Source organism: Physeter macrocephalus, chromosome 8 (genome assembly GCF_002837175.3).
Source record: "Physeter macrocephalus isolate SW-GA chromosome 8, ASM283717v5, whole genome shotgun sequence".
Lineage (NCBI taxonomy): Eukaryota > Metazoa > Chordata > Mammalia > Artiodactyla > Physeteridae > Physeter > Physeter macrocephalus.
This window is the reverse complement of record NC_041221.1, coordinates 54,078,755-54,103,797: the sequence shown is the minus strand read 5'-3', so window position 1 is coordinate 54,103,797 and position 25,043 is coordinate 54,078,755. Positions and strand designations below refer to the sequence as shown.

Below are 25,043 nucleotides of genomic sequence, written 5' to 3'. Positions count from 1 at the left end.
TTGTTTCCTTCCGCATCAGAGGAAGTTAAGGAAGGCATATATGTGACCTGTCTGGCTGTGTTCCTTAAAGTCAGTCGCCAGTTTGTGACAGATTTGACATTTTGCCTGATTAAGATGTTATAGATCAGTCTTCTACAGGAATTGCACTAAGTCATGCCCCACACCCAAAGTGGTTAGAATTGTGGGCTGTGTTGGCATTAGGTAATATAATATTAGACTTGAAAACAAGTAAGAATTCTACCAAAGGATTTAGGGACACTTCATTTCTGGTCGCATTTGCCTTTTTATTATGATATTTTTTATCATACAGAAATAGAGTAAAACCTGCTTCTTTCCTAAAACTAAGATAACCTTAGTTTTCTTCTCTATGCCGTAAGAAAATAGCTAGAATGTACTCATTAGCAGAATTTCAAAAGAATCTACTGAAGTTCAGTGGGAACCTACTTCACATTAATATTTTCTTTGGATAGTAATGCCATGGTTGAATATGGGACAATCGTCCATGTGTTTTTGTTCCGATTTAGAGAATTGAAAGGAGCTCATCAGAGATGGGAATTATGTCTGAATCACCATTTTCCTAGTCTTCTTGTAAGCTGATAGAACCAAAAGCTGGAAGAAAAAAAGGAAGGGGAAAATAAAACAGATCGTTTCACATTCTTTTCTTTCTGTTTTATAGTTTGTTTGCTTACAGATTGCCAAGTCAGTCTGTATCTGAATTCAGGGATATGGCTGAAAGAAGATAGTCGGAGCCTTGAAAAGAAGAAATTCCTCTCTCTTTCTCTCTCCTTCCCTCCCTCTGTCTTTCTAATATATATAGACACACACACACACACACACACACACGCACACACACACACACACATATACTCACTCAAATGTGATGTGAGTGGAGAATTGATTTATCACAGACAACTTAGACTCTAGCATATAAGCTTTGTAGTACTAGTAAAAAGAGTTTTTGGTTTGATTCTATTGATCAAGAAATATGTTTTGCCTTTCTTAAGTAAAATATTTGAATTTGAATTTTATGTGAGGTTGTAGGTGACATCAAGGAGTCCACACATTATAAGACTTACATTTGTATAAGGCTTATGTGGATTTAGAAGTCAAAGCAGAATATTCTCTCAGATCAGTAGCTCTGACACAGAAGCCTTGCATGCTAAGAAAACACTGAATACATGTCATAGAATAAGAGCTTTAAGTTGTGGGTTAGGCTCTAAAAATAACTCTAAGTGCCCAATACTTTCTGCCTTTTGCACAGCCTTACACAGTGGTGGATTTCCCAGGCTTATTTTATTAGATTGAGTAATCAATACACCAAGTTCTAGTGTTACTTGTAATTGAAGGCTTTATTTGTCTGCAATTTAAGATCATGCACTTAGAATTAAATAACATGTACTGTTGCTGATCTGTGTAGTTACTACTTTGCTATGAATAAGAAGATGAATTTTAAAAGTATTTTTCTGAAGTAACACAATAATTTTAACTGGTGGCATTTATCTTTCAAACTTGTGATTGAAATAACTTGAGCATAGGGGAATGGTTTTCTATATAATTTAATTAGCCAGTGATCTAATAAAAGTATATTTCCCTGAAGTAGATACCTCAAGGGCAAGATAAGTTATACGTTATCAAGTAGATAACTCAATACAGATTATAGTGCATGGCCTCATCATTTTACCCAGATATACTGTAATAATTTAAATTGTAACTATCACTTTCAGAATGGAGATAGTTTAACCAGATCATGGTTGATTTTATTTCCTCTTAAATACCCGTATGTGAGCAGAGTACAGGACAGCAATTATTAAGCTATAACTTAAAATGCAGTGTATCTGCAATGAGCCAATGGAGAGGTACTGCTTCTTACCATGAGACCATGGGCAAGATAATGAAACTCTGAACTTCATCCTCATCAGTAAAAGGAAGACAACGAAGGCTGTTCTAGTTACCATAAGGCTGCTGTGATAATCACCAAGACAAATTAAATTCATATTATAAGAGATCTATATAAACTGAACCCAGTGTTTTTGTTGTTGTTGCTGCTGGTGGTGTTATGGTTATTATTGTCATTATGCAACTGCAGTGGAAGTGATATTTGCAAGCATGTAGAGACATGAGAGCTTCCTTTTATTTTTCAATTATTAGACAAATCAGGTGAAACCTTAGATATATTGTTCCTTGCATATTAGATTAAAATAAAGTTGGGTAGTCTGAATATTTTCATTTATGTAACTATCTGTTTATTTACTTATATGTTTCTGCATTTTCATCTTATCATCATGGAGATTCTGCAACTCAGTTTGCTCATAGGGGATGGACTAAATTTTTGCCCAGATCTCATAAAGGCAGTCTACCATAAAAAAATATGTTTAATGTGTCAAAGCTTTAGTTTTATTTCATTGTCCCTTCTTACCAATGGTAGTGGACTCCCTGTCCCAGTAGCAAATCCAGATATAAAAAGAAAAAGCAGAGAAGTTTATTTACCATACCATCAAAATTACGTGGATTTGTTAAATGTTAAGAGCAAATTCAACCATCACTATAATGGGATTTCAGAATCTGTAATAAGCGAGAGCCTGACTTTTGGGATAATGGAAAAGCTCTTTTTTAACCTCAACATAAGTAACCAATTATTAAGTAAGCTTCTTGTCAGCTTACACATTTCTTTTCTCTATGGTCTAAATTTTTATGTATTTTAGTTATGCTTGTCTCTGAACATTATATTTTAATAAAATTCTTCATGACTTACATATTTGTAAAATGGTTAGAATTGTACCTAGCAGTAGAAAGTGCTATAAACATGCTTGTTAAATTAAAACACACACACGTACACAAGCTATTAATAAATTTAGATCCTCGTTTATAGGACTATGTTATGTGGAAAACACATAAACATCTTATTAGGTATCCACCCTTTCATATACAGCCACTTTTTGTGTCAGCCTCTTCCACCATCTGTCATACTAATTGACATGTATGCAAATTATCTAGGAAGAAAACCTAATTCCTTGTTTTTATATGGTAACATAAACATTTACATAAACAAAAAATTGCATATTTAATAAATTTTATGATCTAATAATCAGCAATAACCACCCAAGGGTTATGCTCAGGCTGAAAAGATGTTCTTAACTCTCTGCTTCTTTTAGGTCTCAGGTGGCTACTTTCTTTATTAAGAGCAGAAGTTTGAGCCTAGCAAAAAGATTATGGTTTTTTGTTGCATTTTAATTTCACTTTAATTTTAGTTGTTTTTACTCTAGTGAGATGCTAAAACCTCTAATTAGCGAGTTAAACAATTTGAGAATGCCATCAAAAGAGATGTTCTACTAATTTGAAGATAATCAGGGCAGAGCTGCTTTGCTAAAACCCACACAACTAATTTAAAGTGCATATTAAACAATAGCACTTAGAAAATATGCATATGCATCAATTGCATATTTTACTTCAGCCAGGTGTTGAATGACAGCTCATAGCATCAGTTAGTGCTTCACATTGAACTTGCCTCCTGGTGTCACCTGCACCTTCCAACTCTCTGGAGGATTAAGTCTCAGACAAGGATTTCCTTCCAGAAGACACCTTCCTATTAGATACCAGGATAGTTTGCTCCATCCCTGGCTGTGGGGATAGGAGGAAAGGAGGAGAGCTCTTTGAGAGTTCTTGGCCAATAGGAAAAAATATAAGTGAAATACAACCATATGACCAAACCATCTTTATTGACCTCAGACACTCCAGGGAATTTTCCCTCAGAGGTCTTCTCTGATGAAAACCTGAGATAATTTTTCCTCTAAATTCCCTTAGTGTAGTAGAGGTTTCCTTTCACTGGTTGCAATGAAAATATGTACATACTTAAAGAATTTCTGTACTATGGATATGTTCTTAAAATGCTTGAAAATCCTGCATTATAATTATCATGAATGTTACTCATATAAATGGTTATGAAATATATAGCTATGATCTTTGAAATAGAGGGGATTATACTGTGGTTCAGACAGACCTGTGATTGCATTCCAGCTTTGCCACGTACAGGTGTGTGACTTTGAGCAAGTTTCTTAATTTTTCCAATCTTTGCATTCCCTACCTGTAATAACAACATCAGGTTTCAAGAGCATTGTAAGGAGCAATGAGATGATGTAATAGTACTTTGCAAGGAATTAAGTGCTTAAGTGTATGCTGTCTTCCATTGTTCCCTTATATTTATGCATATATATATTTACCAATATTTATATACAGAAAAATATGTAAAATACAATTCCATATTTTAACTTGTACAAACAAGCAAGGAGGTATCACATGAAAATATTTTTCTTGAAATGCTAATTATAATCGAAAAATCACACTTAAAATCTTGAAATTATGTCTGATTTAGGACCTTTCTAGAAGTATTAAGGAACTCTTAGCACAAAAGTTTGAGTTAATAGAAACTCCAAATTTAAAAATAATTTATTGATTTGTTTAACTTTTATTTTAAAATAATGCACCAACATTAAAAGAAATGTGAGGAAAAATATCCATGATCTCAAGTATCATTAAATTTTAATTTATAAATCTACTTAATGCAAATTTTGTATTTTATCACCATTTTTTTTTTTTTTTTTTTTTGTGGTACGCGGGCCTCTCACTGTTGTGGCCTCTCCCGTTGGCTCTGGACGCGTGGGCTCCGCGGCCATGGCTCACGGGCCCAGCCGCTCCGCGTCATGTGGGATCCTCCCGGACCGGGGCATGAACCCGCGTCCCGGGCACCGGCAGGCGGACTCTCAACCACTGCGCCACCAGGGAAGCCCATTTTATCACCATTATTGAAACAGGAGAACGGGCCCAGCCGCTCCGCGTCATGTGGGATCCTCCCGGACCGGGGCATGAACCCGCGTCCCGGGCACCGGCAGGCGGACTCTCAACCACTGCGCCACCAGGGAAGCCCATTTTATCACCATTATTGAAACAGGAGAGAGTACACTTAGAACTCAAAGGATTAATTGACCAGGGAACATGTCTAGAACAAGCTCTTAAAATGACCAGACATCATTCTTTTTACAATATCAGCAATTTATTATTCAGTAGCTTTATATTATATTGCTAAAAACTGTTAAACCCTCCTATAATGCAAAAGCATTGATGTCAGAGGTGCAAATGTTTGTAAGCAGATAACACTACAAATAGGGAAAAATAAATTTCTCCCACTGAAAAAATACATGTAACCATGTCATTGCCAAAAATCATGGCTTTTAAATTATTTGGAGATATTGCTATCAAGAATACAAATATATATCCCAAGAATTCAAGAGCTACTATCATGTGAATGGAAGAGAAATAGCTCACTACTTCCTAATATGTTTAAAAATATAGTGCTAATGTTATGTAACAAGGTTGATAAGTCACAGAATCAATATAAGACGGTGTTGGTAGGGTCTCTTTCTTCTTGGGCACTTGAGAGTTAATATTCACTTTGCACAGCACTATGCTATAGGGGAAATGCTGCATCATATATACATATATATATATATATTTTTTTTTTTTTTAAGAAATGTTATTTCTTTCGGCTATCTCCATTTTGACCTTACACCCAACATTGCTAGCAGTCTTTACCACAAGTCTCCTTAGAAATGGCATGCACAATATTCCTACTGAATAATTCATTTAGCATGCGCTCATTGAGTTGATTTCTACTTGTCTTCCTAGTGACATTATCACTTAATATGATCTGTAACAAAAAGTCACTATGTTTCATTTAGCTAAGATAGGGACCTCTTCAAGAATGTTGTTTAAATGTTTCTGTTTGTAATAAATATGTGAATCCAATAATTCTAGGGGATGTATTTCAAGGAACAAAAAAATTTAAATTAATACTTAAAAAACTGGGATAATTCTATTTCAATTACTAATCAGTATAAAGTTTGCTCCCAAAGTCTGTTGATGGTTATCATTCTTCAGCACTGTGAAACTGATGGAGAACAACTGTTTACTGCCCTGATTCTGTTCTTTTATATACAGATAAAGTAAAATCATGGCATGTTCAAGTGAACACAGTATCTTTGGAATTGGCGACCTGTTTTACTGACACTTCTTATGACTTCGGGCAGATTATGTTGTGCTGTATTCCTTGTCTTGAGGACTCTTTAATGCAACTTTCAATCTGATTGGCATTGCTATAGTTGATATAAGTAGTAAGTGTATTCAGTGACTGAAGAAGTAAATTGAACACAGTGATGGAAATTTGGTAACCTAGTGCAGCCAAGCTCATCCTCCACCTGGATTTCTAGTTCCACTACTTTGTTATCTCTCTGATTTTTAATAATTTAACAACTGATGTGTGAATTTTTGAGTCTCTAAATTCTATGTGTCAGATTTTGCTAAGATTTTACCTACTTAACATATTCATATTTGCTTTCAAGAGATGAAGAGTTAATTCAGGTATTCAACAGTGGAATATTTTGGCCTCCTAACTTAACAGAATTTTAGTTCATGTGATAGATGGTGAACTGGACAACTTTTGTTGCCATGGTGGGTTACTAAGTGGCTTAGTTAGACTTTGAATGTCCTATGTCAGGAGATCTTGGACACTCTAGAGGAAACTTTTCTTTTCTTTTCTTTTGCCATAGCCTTTAACCCTGTCCCAAATTCAGTAGCAGTACAAACCAGGGTGTCAAAATAAATGCCTAGAAAGGATTTTAAGTAAACCTGGGGAAAGCTCAAAATATAATTTTTCTATATGAAAGTTCCCTGATGGAATAATCAACTGATCTTATATATATTTCCATTTAACTTGGCTCAGTACGTTTTCCTCAAAAAAATAATCAATTTCAATGATGCCTCAGCGAAGTGATGAATTAAATGAGTGAACGTTCTGAATAATAAAAAATTAATCTATAAGGAGCAATTTGTTGGTAAATCATTACCTAAAATAAAAACAAGATAAGCCCTAATTAGATCAGAGCTCACAGGTAATTTATTTGTTTACTTTCAATAGGATTCAAATTATATGTAAGTTGGTAATATTTGGATTGTATGGTAAAGCACTATTAGTATACAGTCTCCTCTTCATGGTATTATTGATGTACGCTAAAATATGATAGGATCATTTTTAAAAGATGAAAAGAGAACAGCTATATAATAAAATAAATAGGACATATTGGGAATAGAAACCTTCCTGGATTTTTCACAAAACACTCTAAGATTCTATCTTTCCTTTCCTTATGTCTGCTCTTTGCCTTATTTTAACTTACTACATTAAATAGGGTTGAAATGTGAAATTTGGGCTGGTCAGTTAGTCTTTCACCCTCAATATTTTTCCTGAACTTATAAATATAATAGGTTTGTAAAGTAGACATAAGTATCATACAGTGGTTAATAATATGGTCTCTAGAGCCCGACTGCCTGGGTTTAAAAAACTGAATATTCCACTTACAAACTTGTAAGCTTGGGCAAGTCACTATGTTCTCTGCCTCAATGTCAACATGTATCAAGTGATGATAAGAATTGTGTGATGATAAGACTATTCTGACTTAATATAATAATTGGTGCTTTGAACAGTTTAGAGCCATGCATGTTGTTTTTATCATACTGTTTTTCAAGAATACGCTGTATGTGTGTTTTTATCACAGTCAATCTAAATTTCCTGCTTGCATCTTTTGTTGCTAGAACTGTAATGGTGGGTGGGGATGGTGGGGAGAGTAGGAGGGGATAAAAGACGATGGAGGTAATGGTATAAAATACCGTTCCTCCACTTTGGATTCTTTCAACGACAGCCTCATAATCATGGTTGCCACCTAAATACTCACACACCACTGTGAGGACTGGGTTGGCTCTTGTACACACAATGTAGAGGAAATTCCGCATCTGAAGAGAATGATACTGGTCTCATGAAATAACAGAAAAGATCCCTCCACCTAATCACTCTCCCCCATAGGAAAAGCCTGTATTGCATGAATCTTTCTGTTTTTGTCATAACCCCCTAAGGTATTCTACTATCCTTTCTTTTACCATTTCACAAAGACCTGATATACTAAATTCTACTGGTCTTATCTCCTCAAGATTATCTCTTGTTGTTGTTCTATACTTTATACTTTTATGTTATTTTAGCTCTCATTTCACCTCCCTTAAACTTGTAATAGCTTTTAAACTGACTTCTGTATCTATTGTTAAGTCTACCGTCCACACTAGGATTTCTCGACCTCACCACTGTTGGCATTTTGGGCCAGATAATTCTTTGCTGTAGGAGAACTTTGCTGTGAATTGTAGGACATTTAGCATCGTCACTAGCGTCTACCCACTAGATGTTAATAGCTCCTCTCCCAGTTGTAAAAACCAGGAAGGTCTCTCTGTGTTGCCACATGTTCCCTGGGCAGCAAAATCATCCTCAGTGGAGAACCACTGTGCATCAATGTCTTCCTAAAGTATAGTTCAAATCATATCATGCCCTGTTGAAAAACTCCGAGGCTTCTCATATCATACTGACAAAAATGTTCTGAACCCTTCAGATCTGGCCATCAATGTGTTTCCTAGTGTATTCCTTATTCTCTTACATATTGTCGCTATAATTTAGACTGGCTGATCCATGAAAAACTCTTCTGATAGATGATAGATAGATAGATAGATAGATAGATAGATAGGTGATGAATTTTCTGGGTTTGATGACTGTCCTCAACCAGAGTTTTCTCCCAAGTACCCTGTCCCACATCCAGCATCATCTTTCCAGATTTTTTCCTGCTTAAAATATGGTCTTGCTCAAATTTCTTCACATAGTAACTTAGTTTAAACCCCTGTTGGAATTGAGAGGGGTGTTTGATATATATGTGTGTGTGTGTGTGTGTGCGTGTGTATATATATATATATATATATATATAGTCACTGTAATTTAAAACCATATGGTATCAGCATAGAAATAGTCTAACAGGTCAATGGAGCAAAATATTGAGCCCAGAAACAAATGCCAATGATATACGTAGACAATATATAATAAAGGAGGCATTTTTCTGTCCGTGGAGATCAGGTTGTTCATTAGTGTGCTGTCTCAAGAGAGAATCCTTTTAGAATGAAAGAAAATGTGAACTTCATTCCATATACCAATGGAAATCACTTAAGTAAAAGATGTAACTATAATTAAGTATAAAAATAACAATCTCAAGAAAAACATTTAGGACATATGAATAATCTCAGATTTAGGGAGTTTTTTTTAAAACAATACAGGAAATCCAGTAGCTGTCAAGGAAATTACAATTTATTTTTCTACATAAAATGACATGTTTGTATAGCAAAGAGTAAATAAGGCATAAATATTTAAATCACATAGTTAAAGAATGGGTATCAAGTCTTCAAAATATTACAGTATTACAAAATAATAAGGAGAAATAAGAATTTCATCAGAAATGAGTTCTAGTTGGTTAATAAGTATATGAACATCTTCTCAAATTCCCTAGTCAGGGAAATGCAAATAAGAGTAACAATGGGTAACTATTTCTCACTATAGAAAGTGATGCAGTATATTTTTCCTTGTTTTTGGAAAAGTTACAGTCTTTTGAAAAAGTCTGGCAATATATTTTAAAATCAAATTGAAAACTTTACCTTCTGACCCAATAAACATTTTCCTGGGAATCTGATTGATAGATGTAAGGGTTATATGTATTAGGTTGTTTACTACAGAATAGTTTGTAGTAGAAAAAAACTAGAAAACAATAGGCAAATGGATGAATTAACTATGGCATCAACAAGTTATATGAAGACTAGATTTTTGGAGGGATATTTCTGTGATAAAAGCAATGTGAAGAAAAAGAAATATATGATATAATCCATTTTTATAGGGAAAAAACCCAGAATCTCAGAATGTGTGTGTGTGTGTGTGTGTGTGTGTGTGTGTGTGTGTGTGTGCGTGCGTGTAATTATATCAGCATGGGAAAAGGTACAGAGAAATCTATACCTGATTTTTAGGTGGAGAGAAAGGGAGAGAAATATGGATAAAACAAGAGTAGAAAAGTTTTCCATGATTTGAAAGGATCATGAAGCATGTATGATATAAATTTATTTTAACTCGTTTAAGAGAGTATGCCTGCTGTGTGTGCCTAAGGAGATAAATGAAAATGAACATAAATACGCATTCTTATTTAAAATAGTTTGGCTAATATCTAACTGCATTATTTTGTGAAATAATACTCCAGCTCCACATGCTGCTTCCCCTCAAAACTAAACAATATGAACAGAATTAAAGTGCAATCTCCACTGGACATCCCATTGGACTTTTGAATGATTTGCATTATATCTAATTTCATCAACATGAACAACATGCTTTTTCTATACCCCTGTATAAAGGAAGGAAATCTTGCATTAGATTTAACATCATAATCAAAATTTATTTATCCACTCTTTTGACAATAATAAAAGTGTTGAGTGTCTCCACTGAATCATGTAGTTTAGACTCTGGAACACGATCAATGTGTCATGGCTGTGCCCTAATCTATGAGGAGATGCAGGCACGTGAGAAGATCATCATATACGGGATAGAAGTCACCATCACATGTGAATACCTGGAGTTCTCTAGGATCCCCAAAGAGATTTAAAGACAGAAAGAAATTAATCAAGCTTGTTTTCTTTCTATCCGTTCTTTGAATGGATCATAGGGATACAAGGCTTTTTGTTCATTTTATAGTATGGTTTGTAATGAATCCAATTTTAATATTATCAGTATGTTATTGAGTTGGATTTCAAGATTAAATATCATTTTAAATAACATGTACATTCAAAATTTTTATAGAACACATTGCTTGTTAATTAAGTATTCCAATTCTTGTTCATGGAACATCTAGAATTTGGGGAACCTTCAGTGTATTCCTGAGAGTAATTATATATATATATATACATATGAACTCTGTTAATTCCCCCAAATTAAAACTGTGCATGGGTTCATTATACAATTTGCATTGTATAATATAATATACAAATGATTTTCTTTCTTTAAAATTAAATTTTATTTTATAGTTCTCTCTCTCTGGATAGTTTACTGTGGCAGCATGCCTTTATTATATTAAAAAATAAAATAAATTTCACTTTAAGAACCTTAACTCTTTCAACTAAAAGAGACTAGTTAGTTTTCATTTGTCAGCAGCCATATGTTGTTCCAAAGTTTATGAGGTTGGGTTTTTAAAGCTTATCATGTTCTATTTTAATCTATAAATTTGATTTTAGAAAGCCCTATTAAAACAATGAACAAAAATATCCATATAGATTCAATATATTTCTTAAATTTATGATAATTTAAGAGTTAATTTGACAGAGGCAGGGATGGCTTCATGGGTATGTGGTGTATGAACCTGGCTGTTGCAAAAGGACCTACTTTGGGAAGGACCCTGTGCTTGGATTAAAGCTCTGCTACAGCCATCTTGAAATTCATAATAATGTTATCTTTGAATTTATGTTTTGTATGTGAAGTCCACTGGGACAGCAAAGCATGAATATGAGCATTGGAGCTGCAAGGTGACAGCTGTGCATACACAGGTCCAGGCCTGAGGGCACAGCAGGAAGTACAGAAGCCAAGCAGCAGGCCAGGCAGCAAGGCACACATATGCACACCTCAGCAGTCTGGGATGCTATATGTCCCCAGTGTGGCCAAGCTAGAACTGGGCTCAGGTTAGCAGTGGCAGAGGCAGCAGCAGTGTGACATAGGAGTGGCTTCCCATGCCAGCAAGGGTAGGACCACGGTAAGAGCCACCTGCCTATCAGTCCCAGGAGCCCATCTCCAAAGAATCTACACAAATATTAAATCTCTTGCTTAAGTTCCAAGACAGAACCTGCGGAGCTCAGGCAATAAACTTTATCAATAAATTATTACAAAATAAAGGAGTTCACATGGCCATTGAAATAAAGGTTATCAGGGAGTTATTAGAATTCTTGAGTTTGAAATGTCCAGATCTGAAAAATCCTGCAACATTGCAAGGCAAATATACACAAGCCCAGAAATACGGATTAAATTTACAGATCATCACATATAATGGAAAATAACACTATTTTCATATGAAATTTTAAATAAGCCAGTTATTAACAAGGAAGACAATTTTTAAATTAAATTTTCCTTGTAATTGAAAATATAGGAATAGAATACATAAACAGGCATTATGGATTATATAAAAATCATGAAACTACTTTTGGTTTCTTGCACGACCTGGGCAAGTTATAGGAAATGTCAGAGGAAATATTAAAATATCATTGCATACATTTACATTTAACATTAAATTCAGTATAAAAGCAGTGTAAAGGTTCTTTGTTGTGATGGAATTGTTCTGTATCTTGACGGTGATGATGAATACAGGAACCTACACATGTAATAAAATTGCATAAAACTAAATACACAAAAGAGTACACATTTAGTGAAATATGAATGAGATCAGTGGATTGTATCCATGTCGATTTCCTGTTGTAACATTGCACTATAGTTTGCAAGATGTCACCATTTGAGAAACTGATGAAGGGTACATGAGATATTTATTATTTCTTACAATTTCCATGTTAATCTATAGTTATTTTAAAATAAAAACTGTAATTAAAAAATCACATTCAGTTTCATGAATGTGATTTATATGAAGAGTTAAATCCTAATTAAAAATTATTCCATGAGAGTTATCAGCTCCAGATGTACTAAAATTTATATATTAAAATAATTTATCAAAAATTTATAATAATGTTGTCCCAGGCTATAAAATACTTTTTTAATAGTTCTAGTAACAGTTGCATCAACAGAAAGATCTTCCTCAAAATTAAAAATGTATCAGAAATTATTTGTGATCTTGCATTAGCCAAAAGCAACATGTCATTTTCAATTTTATCATTGAAGATGAAATTATTAATTGTATGAGTTTTGATGACCTAAGGAATGAATTTGTCAGAAAATTAAGCCAGAAAAATTGTATGATCAATCAAGATATCACAATAGTATAGTAGTATTACTTGTATTTTATATAATTATGACAGCAAAATTTCATTTTTTGAAATGTGTAAATTTGTGTTGTTACTCAACTAGCACTATTTTCCTAAGTTTTATAAGTAATAAAATATTTTAAGGAAAAGTTTTTATATATTATTATCTTTAACAGTATCCTTTTTCCCTACATTTTGCACTAAAGGGCTTCAGATTTTTATTTTGCACTGAGGCTCATAAATTATGTACATCCTGGACTAGGGAGTTTGAGACAAATTGATCAAAAAAGTCCTTTAAATTTTATCAGACACTATATAAAACATATTGAACAGCTTATTTTTGTAGAATTGAGCTCAGAATAAAGTTTTGAAATGACATCAGAAATTACATCTATAACTAATGTCTGCAGTCAGGTTTTATTTTCAGTGTCTGCCAAGATATTATTTTGCTTATTTTATTCTATTTTATTATTTTATAGAAAGCCAACAAGATTCATCGATCAACAACCCTGACATTTGAATTTCAATAAACATTACTCACATTACTCAGAGAAGGCTTCAAGGAAGTTTTTTCATTTATCAGATCTGTATTTCCAAATTATGTTTATTTTTCATTTAAGACATATAGGACTAGGGACCACACAAGTATACCATTTGGACTTTCAAAATCTAACATCATGGTTTTGATAAAAATTCCTATACTTAGGCCTATCTGCTTCACATCTATCTGCAGTATTTCTCAGCTTGCAAATATATTGCTAGAGAATGACCAGATTTCCTGGAAACTTTAAAATGAGCTAATCAGCGTTCATTCATTATCCCAAAAGGAATGTTTAGTTTTTAAAATAACACATCAAAAACTGACTAGGGTTGTGTATTATAACAGTAGACTATTTCTATTTCATTTTGCTGGGCAAGTGTTGAAAAACATCGTCATTTGATTAGCTACTGGGGAGAAGTACCTGTGTAAATGCTCCATTACAAGAATGTTATAATGCTTCTGTGTACAGGTCATACTTTTTCATGGTTTTTCTTCTGCTATCCTATTGGTTCAGTCTACTTCCTCTTATCTCTTCTGTTGCAGAATGACTCTTGGGGAAAGCAGTATTCATACGCACTCTTCAAAGCGATGAGTCACATGCTGTGCATCGGGTACGGAGCCCAGGCCCCAGTGAGCATGTCTGACCTCTGGATCACCATGCTGAGCATGATCGTGGGAGCCACCTGCTACGCCATGTTTGTTGGCCACGCCACAGCTCTAATCCAGTCTTTGGACTCTTCAAGGCGGCAATATCAAGAGAAGGTAATTTGTTTTCTCTCTAATACGTTCAATCAGCTAGTTTGTAAACTTAATTGTGTTCAGATAACTAAACTATGCCCTCTATCAAAACTACAACGAGATAAACTGTTTAAAGGAGGAAAACACAATCTGTTTCCATATTTTGAGGTTTCTTCAAGGTGGTCCTCGTAGCTTTTGTTTCCAATTTCTCTCTTAAATAGTACGTATTTTTCTTTAAAAATCTGAATTTTCATTCACAGAAAAAAATAGTTGTCTGTTTCAAAATGTATGAAGCTAATTTAAGGTATTATCATTGTTCATGTTCTATAATTTTTCAACAGTTAAGGTAATATAAAGACTTCTCTTATACAGTTAGAAAAATATGTTGTTAGCTGATTAAATGCAGACAGGCAGCCATTGCACGTCTCTCTGTGCCTCTCTGCATGTTACAATCATAATTTATGTTAAGTCCATATGCATAGCTGAACATATGTTGCCCTTATAGCTAGATAAGTCACCACACACCCTCTTTAAAATACATATTAACAGCTGCTATCATACATTCACACGCACAATATGTTAATTAAAATGATTGGTGCTCTAAACTTTTCTCAAAAGAGAGACAAAAAGTAAATTTGTTCACTGATTTATTCATCGGATTTTTTTTAACATGCTGAATTACTTTGGTTGGGACTAGACCTTGGATAATCAGCCAGTACTTATATTCTTCATCAAATATCAGTAACTTTCTGACAGATAAGAATGTTTTATAACTGAAAGAAGATTTTCTAATGTGGGAGCTCTGTTGAACATGACAGAATATATAATATGCACGTTGCCAAAGAACATACCTGAAAGTAATGGTTAAAATAGTTCTAGAATACATCTCCTGGTGAGTGATAACAGCTTAGACTCATAATTACTCACAAAACAGCCAAAGATCTTTCCTTTGTGGCTTTATTTACAGAAGTTTTCAACACTTCAGTCACACAATAGGAAAAAAGGGAACCTATATACTTTATTTCCCTTGAATTTAATTACGCTGCCACCAACTATTACAGTGAGCAAGCTGATGTTTTATTACTGAAGTAATGAGAAGATGAACCACCAAAATAGCTTCAAGGTTCGTTTTAAAATAAAGCCTCCAATTAAACTGCAAAGAACAAAGCACGTAGTAAGGGGAAAGAAACTTCGTACAATGGTGATTTTGAGTAAAAATTATATGCTCCATAGAATTTGGGCTAAATTTATAGGGATTTGAGATAAGACTACATCTATGTTTCTGTTACACTATTTCTTTTTCCCTTTCAGTGGGTATTGCTTTTCATAAAAATGCTCTTTCCCACTTCCTTTTTGCCTACATCATTGCTACATATTTTCTTAAAAATAAACAAATCTTTAATTTCTAGGATTGTGTTTATTAGCATTGTATTGCCTATTAAGTCAATTCACCATTTTTATGTTTTTAGACCTGCTCTATAAGCCACGTTTAACTTGGCAACCCAATTTATTCAACTATGTAGTCATAAACATTTATATGCAAATATGTTATGATGTTTTTCATAATTCAAGTCATCAAATTCTTGATCTTACAAGTGCTTAACAGAGGTCAAGGATACTGGGGTAACTTTTTGTTATTTTCTGACATTTGAAGCAATTTAGTCAGGAATAGCTGATTAAAGAAATATAAATTTTTTGGTCTCCAAACCAAGATCTGTCAAGAAGTTTGGTTCTAGAATACCGTTCCCATTTTCTACTCAGCATAATTTAGGTCTTAAAGACATTGTGTTACTTTTTAAAATTTATACTTTTATGAACAATAAATGTCTTATTTTCAATTCAGTCTTATAGAATTGTTCTGCATAATGTATGATTAGCTTGCAGCTTCCTTTGTGATTTGGCCACTTTGGGTTTTTTTTTTAGGTAAAATACTCATAATACAGAATTCACCAGTAACTGTTTTAAAGTGTACAGTTCAATGGCGTTCAGTCCATTCATAATGTTGTGCAACCAGCACCACTATCTAGTTGTAAGACACTTTCATCCTTTAAGCATTAAGCAGTCACTCCCCATTTTCCCCTCCCCCATCCCAAGGCAACTACTAGTCTGCTTTCTTTCTATTGATTTCCCTATTCTGTATATTTCATATAAATGCAATCATATAATATGTGACCTTTTAAAATATTTTTGAGGCTCATCCAGTTTGTATCACGTATCAATGCTTCATTCTGTTTTACGGCTGATTAATGTTCCATTAATTAGTTAATTAATGTTTTGTTTATCCATTTATAAGCTGACGGATTTTGAGTTGTTTCTACCTTTGGCTACTGTGACTAGTGCTGCTGTTAACATTCGTGTACAAGTATTTATTTGAGTACCTATTTTCATTCCTTTAGGTGTATACGTAGGAGTGGAATTGCTGGGTCATATAATAATTCTAGGTTTAACTTTTTGAGGAACTGATTAATTATTTTTGTAGTTAGTATTTGTCTTTAGGTATTGGAACCATCTGCCATGGATGTCTGCAAAATTAATAGTGATACTACTTTCACTGCCATGTATCCAGTAACATATTTTTGATGCAAAAGAAACGAGCAGTAACCAATAGCTATTATAGTAGCCTTTCAGAATGTGCTGGTCTTCAACCACCTAACCTGGCTCTAGAATTCATTCCTCTCCACCACTTACCATACTCTTCGTCTCAGGTGAACATATTTTTAAGTCTAGTCTGCTACAAGTCACCTAGCCCACTGTTTTAGTTTGGAATCTCAGAGTCATTTAATTCTTCCTTCCCAGGGAACATCTCTTCAATCTGGATCCCCCATGTTTAAGTAGTTCTATCATCCCGAGCAGTAGAATAAGGTCCTCTGATTTTGAGATCCTAATCTACACAATATACCAATGCTGATAATCTGACAGGGTTTATAGTGTTGATCATCTCGTTGTTATTATTATTATTTTCTCTCTTGACCAAAAAAATGTGTGATGATCTTTATATTGTCACATTGCAGGTTAAACGTGGACTTGAAGCACATTGTATGCTGCTCATTTCATGAGCTATCATATTTTGTATTCTTTTACATTTCAGAGAGCTGTATTTCCCCCTTCTCTTAGGTATAGACTTTGTGGTGTAAAATGGGTAGTATTTAAAATGCGCCTCTCCTGACGCTCTGCTCTGGATTACCAGCAGTCTGCATAGTTTCTGTTACTGGTTACTGAACAAGCTCAACTTTGAAATATCCAAACACAGTGGTTTTGTTTTGTTTTGTTATTTTTATCTCCAGTTACTGTTTTTATTTAGTGAGGTTCATCTTTCCTGGGCAAATTAAATCTTTCCGCATCCCCACCCAGGACTTTCTGGGGCTGGAAGAGCCAGGAGTGAGAAAGCTGGGCTTGCTCTGTAGGCTCACTTCTCTCTTCTATTTTAAGCCTACCAGGAGCTGCTGTTATGTCTTCTCATCAAGGTGGAAGATAGCAGTGAGGAGGAAAGGGAAGGGAAGAGGCAGTTTGAATGCACCTGCTAGAGCTGTTAAACTAGTGTCCCTGGGTGGGTCTGGCAGATAATTAAAACTGGCACTTTCTTTGAGAGATCCTTTGGGCACTTTAGGTGAGCCCCTCTCCTGCACTTCCTTAGAAGAGGCCCTGAGAATTTGGCAGTCATCTGCAGCCTCTTTCTGCTGAGGGCTCCTTGCTCTGCCAGTGGGCACTCTTGGACGGGACCGAAGATGTAATGCTGGCTCTCCTATAACACTCAGGTCTGGTCCACAGAGAAGCCCTCACGCATCCCTGTCTTAGCCCATCTCTCAGCACTGCTGCCTCCTCCACCAAAGCAATGAGGAGCCTGTGTCTAGCCTTCTTCAATTCCTTGGCAGGAGTCAGGCCCCAGTGTCCACAGGCTATTTACATGTTTTCGGAGGTGATCAGACCCCAGGCTCACGTCTCTCAACTAGTGAACTTACTTCAAAAATCCCCAAGTGATTTTCTTGAAGCTCCCCCGACAGGTCAAGTGTTAGAAGATAGCCTCCCCTATCCCAAAGCGGGCTGGGAAAGGGACTCAGAGAAGAGTAATCATTCTCTTCAAAGAAATAGGTTCCCTATCGTTGTCAGGAAAATTCTCACTCTACTCTCTGACCTCTGTAGACCTCCAGAAGTCTTGATCCTTGGATCATCATTTACAATTGCAAACCCATGTAGGAGAGAGGAGCCTCAGAATATCTATCAGATATTCTGATATCTCAGATGAGCAGTTCAGTGAACATGAGGAAGGAAGAGTAAGTCCTAGTCTAGCAGCTTTTTAGACCTTTTTTTAAATCTCAGCTCTTCTCAAAGCCTCTTCCACAGATAATGGAAATAAATCATAAACATACACATATGTATACATATATACTACACACGTATATATATGGTTTACTGTTGAATTACATATATAATTGTTTCCTGGTTAAATAAGTTTGGAAATGTTGATTGAAACAATGAATTGAAAAGGTTTTTTGCCATAAATTTGTGTGCCCTGAACATTGAATATTTTGTCTCTGCCCTCTATGCCAAACCCCCATGTATTTTAAGTGATTAATGTACACTTTGGGAAATACCTATCTAGACATACTCCTCACAGTGACCATTCCTTTTTTTAAAACTGACCTTGGGTACTTACTGCCTTCTCTAGATATATCCACAGTTCATCTAGTCTTGAAATGAAACTGCTTTAGATCACTGTGTCTTTATACTGTTGTGTCTTAGTCCTTACACTTGGGCACCCCTGGGAAGCCTACTATTATTTCTAAACTTGTCACTCTCTTTCCTGTCAAATAATTATAGTAATAGCAGCTCTTAGCTGTGCAGTTTTCCTGCTGTAATAAGCAAGAATTTTAACACAAAACACATTATGAATTTAGAGTAAGAATTTTCAGCTCACCTTGGTGTACCTGATGTACATGAATGATTTTTAGTGTGAAATTTGAACATGACAAATATTTAATTGTATGAGGAAATTATCAAATTGAAATAACGTTATACACTGAATAGCTTCTGAATCCAGGAAGCAGAGTGTATATAAATCTAAGGCAGTGATTGATTTGTTTAAATAGACTGTGCTTTCTAATGATAGAGCACAAGGCAGTGAGCCAGTGCTGCCCTGGGCTTCAAATATTGATTATGTTGCCTAAAATTGTAAAAACGACTGATTCTTCGTTTAATAATGATAAGAAATTGAAATTCTAAATTTATCCAAATGGACAAAATTTTATCATGTTGGCAAGTGTTTATATGATGTCCATTAAAATCCCTTTGGAATAAGGAGGTACAGTTTAATGTAAGTAGTCTCTCAACCATACAGGTGAGTTATATGTAATCCTGCATGAAACCATATTGAGTTATACAATTTTATGTAATCATATGAAAAACACTATATCCTAAACCAAGTCAGTTCAGACAAATATTATTTCCTTGGTTTTAATTCATAATCCATAGATACTTATTCTTTCCTTGTAAATGAAGGACTATAGTCAGGACTGTCACATAAATTTCTTACTCCCCAGAAATATTTTTAATCAGTCTTATCTTCCAAATTTGTATAAGGCAAGGTTATGACCAGAGACAAAAGACTGGACACTAAGACCTGCTCTCATTTTCAAGCTACTTAAATCCCATTTGCAAGAAAGCAAATTTCAGGTCATTTAAAATAAAGTGATTATGGCTAATATATATACTTTCATGGTAATATGCCCTTCAAAAAGAATTTGGTTGGAGGAGGAATGATGCCAAACCAGCTTTTAAACTCTTATGGATCTCACGGCCAAATCTCTCTTCCAGCCACATAATTATTGTTCTCGCAACAAACCAAATGATTCTGACCTGCCTCCAGCACCTTTCATCCTCCCCGCTTACATACTTTAACCCCTTTTACTGTTTACACAGGTTCTGCCCTTCCCTTTGGAAGACTGTGACACCTTCCCTGATTATCCCAAGCTATAATAATCTGTTTATTGTGTATATTCCGTGTGTTCAGAGGGAATATAACACCATGATGGGAAGACCTGTGTCTTTGTTATTGTGTATTTCAGCCACACACATAGAAGCCTCAGTGCTGCAATGCTCAGAGGGGACAGGATTAAGTATATTTACAGTTGTCCAGCCTTTTTTCTAGCACATAAATGGGAATAAGAGTTCATCCTTTGAACTTTTCTGAATTCTGTCACTTGAATATACATGAGAGCATCTTTTTAAAAGTGTTTATCCTGTTGTTTATTTACATGTATATAAACATATTGCCTCAGGTGTTATAGCAGGTACACATTTATGTATGTATGTGTGCACTTAGCTCAAACACAGATCACTTTTTGGAAACTAAATTTTCAGTATGCTTTCCCTTCTGGAATTCTGAGATTTATTTCCTGTAAGTAAAAGATATGTTATCAAAATGTCTTTTATCAGGGTTGAAGCCATTTCTTAGTTGCTGGGTTGATCAGGAATGTGTTCTGCTTTAGGGTATGATGGAACCCTTTGTTTCAGAAAGAAAGATGGGAGAGATTGTCAATGTAATTCTGAGTCTTCAATTTAAGAAAAGCATTGTATGACCAGACTAATGGCAGGTCAAAGGGGAAATTTTTGGAGTAATGGTTCATTGGCCATGACAGTTTATAAATAATACTATTATTCAGTTAAAAAGAAAAAAAAATGTTACATCCTATTTTGCAACCCATCTTCATTATATCAAGAAATTAGTTGAGCTTCTAATTTGGTTTACTAGTTTTATAGGCTATAATAATATTTGTCTTCAGAAAACAAAGGGGCTTTGAAGTTATAATGATCTTGAACTTGGAAAATCATATCAACCCAGTATTTAAAAGAAAACTGACCTGATGTCCTCATTTTCACTGAGCGCATTCTTAGTGGGAAGAGGTAGCTCTAAAATCAATGTGCATTCAGCAAAATGTTTCATGGGTTTTCTTCATTATTAGTAAATGCCTTCTTCCTTCCTTTACAAATGAGAATGCCATGAGCAAAACTCCCACATGGTTCCTTAATTAGTTGGAAAGATTTCCAATTCGGCTATACTATATACTTTCGCTTCCCAGGAGCTGAATTTTACATACTCTGGTATGTTAAAGTGGTAGTACTGCCAAACATTCTCAGGCCAGGGCAACCCTCAGACTGGGAATATCTGCGAGATTTTCTCATAGAAAAATAGCAGTGCCATAGCCCTTGGGTTAGCTTCATGTGGCCACTTGAGCTGCTAACAAATTGGGCTCCTGGCAGAATAATACTTCACGTGATCAGCTGGGAAAAGTGTTATTACATTAACTAAGTACTGTTATAGAGATAGGTACAAGTAAAGGTAGGGAGCTTGAGGCTGCTAATTTAACCAAGGAGAAAAACAGAATTTTGCCTATTGTAAATCTCTTATACTAATGATTTTCAATCTTTGTATTTTAATATATCCCAGTGGTCTCCCTTTCACTCAGTGATACTTTCTGTACCAAAACTCAGTGGTATATGCTGAAATTTCCTGCTTCTTTGCTGTGGGTATTCATGGTTTCAGGACTATACGAGTTGCTAAAGATTTGTCCTCACCAATCCTTCTTTAGTTCTTTGCAGTTTACATTTATCATTGACAGCACATCTGATACCTGCTTCTAATGGCTCTAAAGTAGAGTTGTATTTTCTACTATTTTCTTTTATTGGTTGATGTATGGGTATAATTTTTTAGAAATGTTTGAATTTTCATTTGAATGTCCTCCTTGAAGTTCTTTTTCAAGTGTTTTGCTGTATTGTATTTGTGTCCCTTATATGTCATAAGACATAAATACACTATTAAGCACTTTTACAGGGCAAAAGCTTGTCACCAGGGATCCACTAATCTGACAAGAACCCACAATGGACAAGAATCACTGCATGTACTTGGATTTGTTTAGTTAGATCACTGGGATCCGTTGGAAATGGGCCTTGAAGAATGTAGAGGAAATTAACAGGCAGAGATGATCACCACTGGAGAAATGTCCCAGAAAAGAGCCCTAATTGTGAGAAGATTCTTGGCAGACAGGAACAAAATGTGCAAAGGTCCAGAGGTGGCTATGTGTGGGGAATATTGAATTGTCTAGTTTGAATGAAGTGAAAACTACCTTGCTGGGCAAAGTGTGAAATTAGTTTAGGTTATGGTCCACCTAAGAATAGTTTTCAATGCTGGACTGATGAGACTGTGTGTTGGGAAAAGGATAACCCTTGCAAAATTTTAGCAGTGGGAGGTAGTCATTGAAACTGTCTTTAAAGAAAGTAAATCACAGCAGTGCATGAAATATGGTGTACTGCTAACCTAAATTGTAAGGGTCCAAAAGCAAATAGATCACTTCATAAATGCTTACTGATAGAATCATTAGCACAAATATGTTAACAGAACAAGAATGCCAGCCTTTTAAGTAGATAGGGACACTCTGATCAATAAAACTGCTGAAAACAACACTCTTTTATAAAGAAGTAGGATCCGAATAGTCTTCGGAGTTAAGATGTCATGTGAGTTGAGTCTCAAGTAATCCACTTTTTATCCATCTGATGCATATTTATTGAATGCTTACTATGTGTTAGGCCTGGTACAGGATGCTATGCATACAAAGTGAGCAAACAGATATGGTACCTTCTCTCATGATGATTCTTGTAGTACAGTAGGGGTGAGGGAGGGGCATGACACAGTAACAAGGTTCACAGAAAGCAATAAATTATAAAAATTTTAAAGTGCTAAGAAGGGAAATGTAAAGGTCTGCGAAGAGATTTTTAGGCTTTGACTTGATTCATATGGGATGTGGTGGGAGTGGGAGAGAAGAAAAATTAATATTTAGGAAGTGACCTGAAGAATGAATAGAGGTAAGATAGTGAAGTAAACAGCATGGGAAAAAGCACTGAGTGTGGAAAAGCTTGCCGTGATTCCGGAACAGACAGAAGGAAAGTGTGACTAGAGCACAGAGATAAGTGAAATGGCTCTGGATGAGACTGGAGAGACTGACATGGGTCAGGGTGGATGGCACCTCATAGGCCTACTTAACCATGTTGTATTTTAGCCTAAATGCTATGAGAGTCTAGTAAGAATTTGAAACCGAAGAGTGGTACAATTAGATTAGATTTTTTAAAAAGAGTGTTCAGTCAACAGTGTGCATAATAGATTAAAGTATAGCAAAAATAGCCCAGGGTTCTTTGTCATTAGGTAAATGGGCCAGTGCTAGGATTGGTGGAAATATTAAATTGGGTGGAAATATTAAGCAGGCCATTCCACATTGAATAAATAGTACTCAGGGCAAATGCTGAGCTGCTATAAGAAGAAGATCCAACAAATCAGTGCCCTAAAGAACTGTATAATTTTGCTAATAAACTCTGTGTGCTGAGAGGCTAGGTCAGTGGGATGACACTGCTCCACGTGGTCATTTTCAGAACAGATTCTTCCAAGTCGTTCCTCTACTATCACCTGGAACAGTATTTTCCAACATATTGTATGAATTATCATTACCTGGAGAGCCTGTTGAAACAGATTTGTGGACCCCACTTCCAGAGTTTCTGATTCAGTAAGGCTAGGGTAGGGCCTGAGAATCTTTATTTCCAATGATATCTCAGGTGCTGCTACTGGTCCAGAGACCACCTTCTGAGAACCACTTCCCTAGCGTATTGTTCTTGTCTGCACGTTTGAAGCTATGCTTTGGATATGTCTGCCTTCTAGCTCATGACAAGAGGAAGGAGAGAGATACACATCACTTCTACTCACATTCCGTTGTTGAGAACTTATACCTGTTGATACTCAAGGAGACTGAGAAATTTAGTCTAGCTGGGCAACTTTGTGACCAGCTAGCAACTCTATACAATATAGAAGAGACAGAGAATGGATTTGGTGTAAAACTGGTGACCTCTGCCACAGATACTAGAGCGAAAATGAGGAGTCAGGAAAATGCTTGGGATTTTCTAGGAAGCATACATTTTGGGCGGGTGATAGCATACTTGAAAAACAATAGTAGATACAAGGCCTAAAGCCATTTGTACCGGTTTGGTAAGTAATGGAGAGCCGTTGAGATTCTGAATATATCCTGACTCTGTAAGAAGAAAGATGATAGAGAATGGGGAGATATATGGAACAAGAGATGATAGAATAAAATGGAAGAAATAACATGTCTTCCATTAAGCTATCTGTTAGTAAAATTGAAATGGGTTATCTACAATGCTGCTAATGCACTGTGTCTTATCTACCAGGGGCAATGAAGTGTCCTTAAATAAAACATTAGTGGGATGTATATTCTTTATTTAAAAAGATATTACTGTTAAAAAAAATCTATCATATCAAAAACTTAGGTACCAATAATTTTATCTTCCTTTGCTTTTCAATTGTGATCTGATCATACTGAATCACCACTGTGGTTTTTTTTTCTGTCATTTTCAATGAAAAACAATTTATATAAAACAGAATTAACCAGATGTGTCATAAAATAGCATTCACTATTCACTATCTGAAGTAGGATTTTTTTTTCTGAAGATTATATGAAATGAAATAAGAACTCATGAATTTAGAACTGAGTATATTGATAGTCTGAACTTGAAATACAAATTTAGAACTTTGATCTACAAATGAAGCAAGTATAAACCTCTTTGATGCAAAATATTTTCAACTTTTTTTGGACTATAGCAATATTTTACTTAAACAATATTTTACTTAAATGCAATATTTAATAATAACAAAATACAATATGATTATTGTGTTTATTATTATCCTATTGTTAACAATAACAAAATACAATAACACAAATTTTACTTAAAGTGTACCTTCTTTTATCAATTGAATATATAATGATAGGATAATGACCATTATCAGGTGATAATATGACATAATGTAATT

The 25,043-nt window shown here is 35.0% G+C and overlaps 1 protein-coding gene across 1 annotated transcript in view; it reads left to right on the top strand.

The window, feature by feature from the left end:
- HCN1 (hyperpolarization activated cyclic nucleotide gated potassium channel 1) overlaps positions 1–25,043 on the top strand; it is a 384,981-nt gene that overhangs the window by 251,624 nt on the left and 108,314 nt on the right. The window contains exon 4 of the mRNA XM_007108331.2: positions 13,985–14,203. Within this exon, the coding sequence (XP_007108393.2) occupies positions 13,985–14,203 (219 nt within the window). The remainder of the gene's footprint in view (positions 1–13,984; positions 14,204–25,043) is intronic.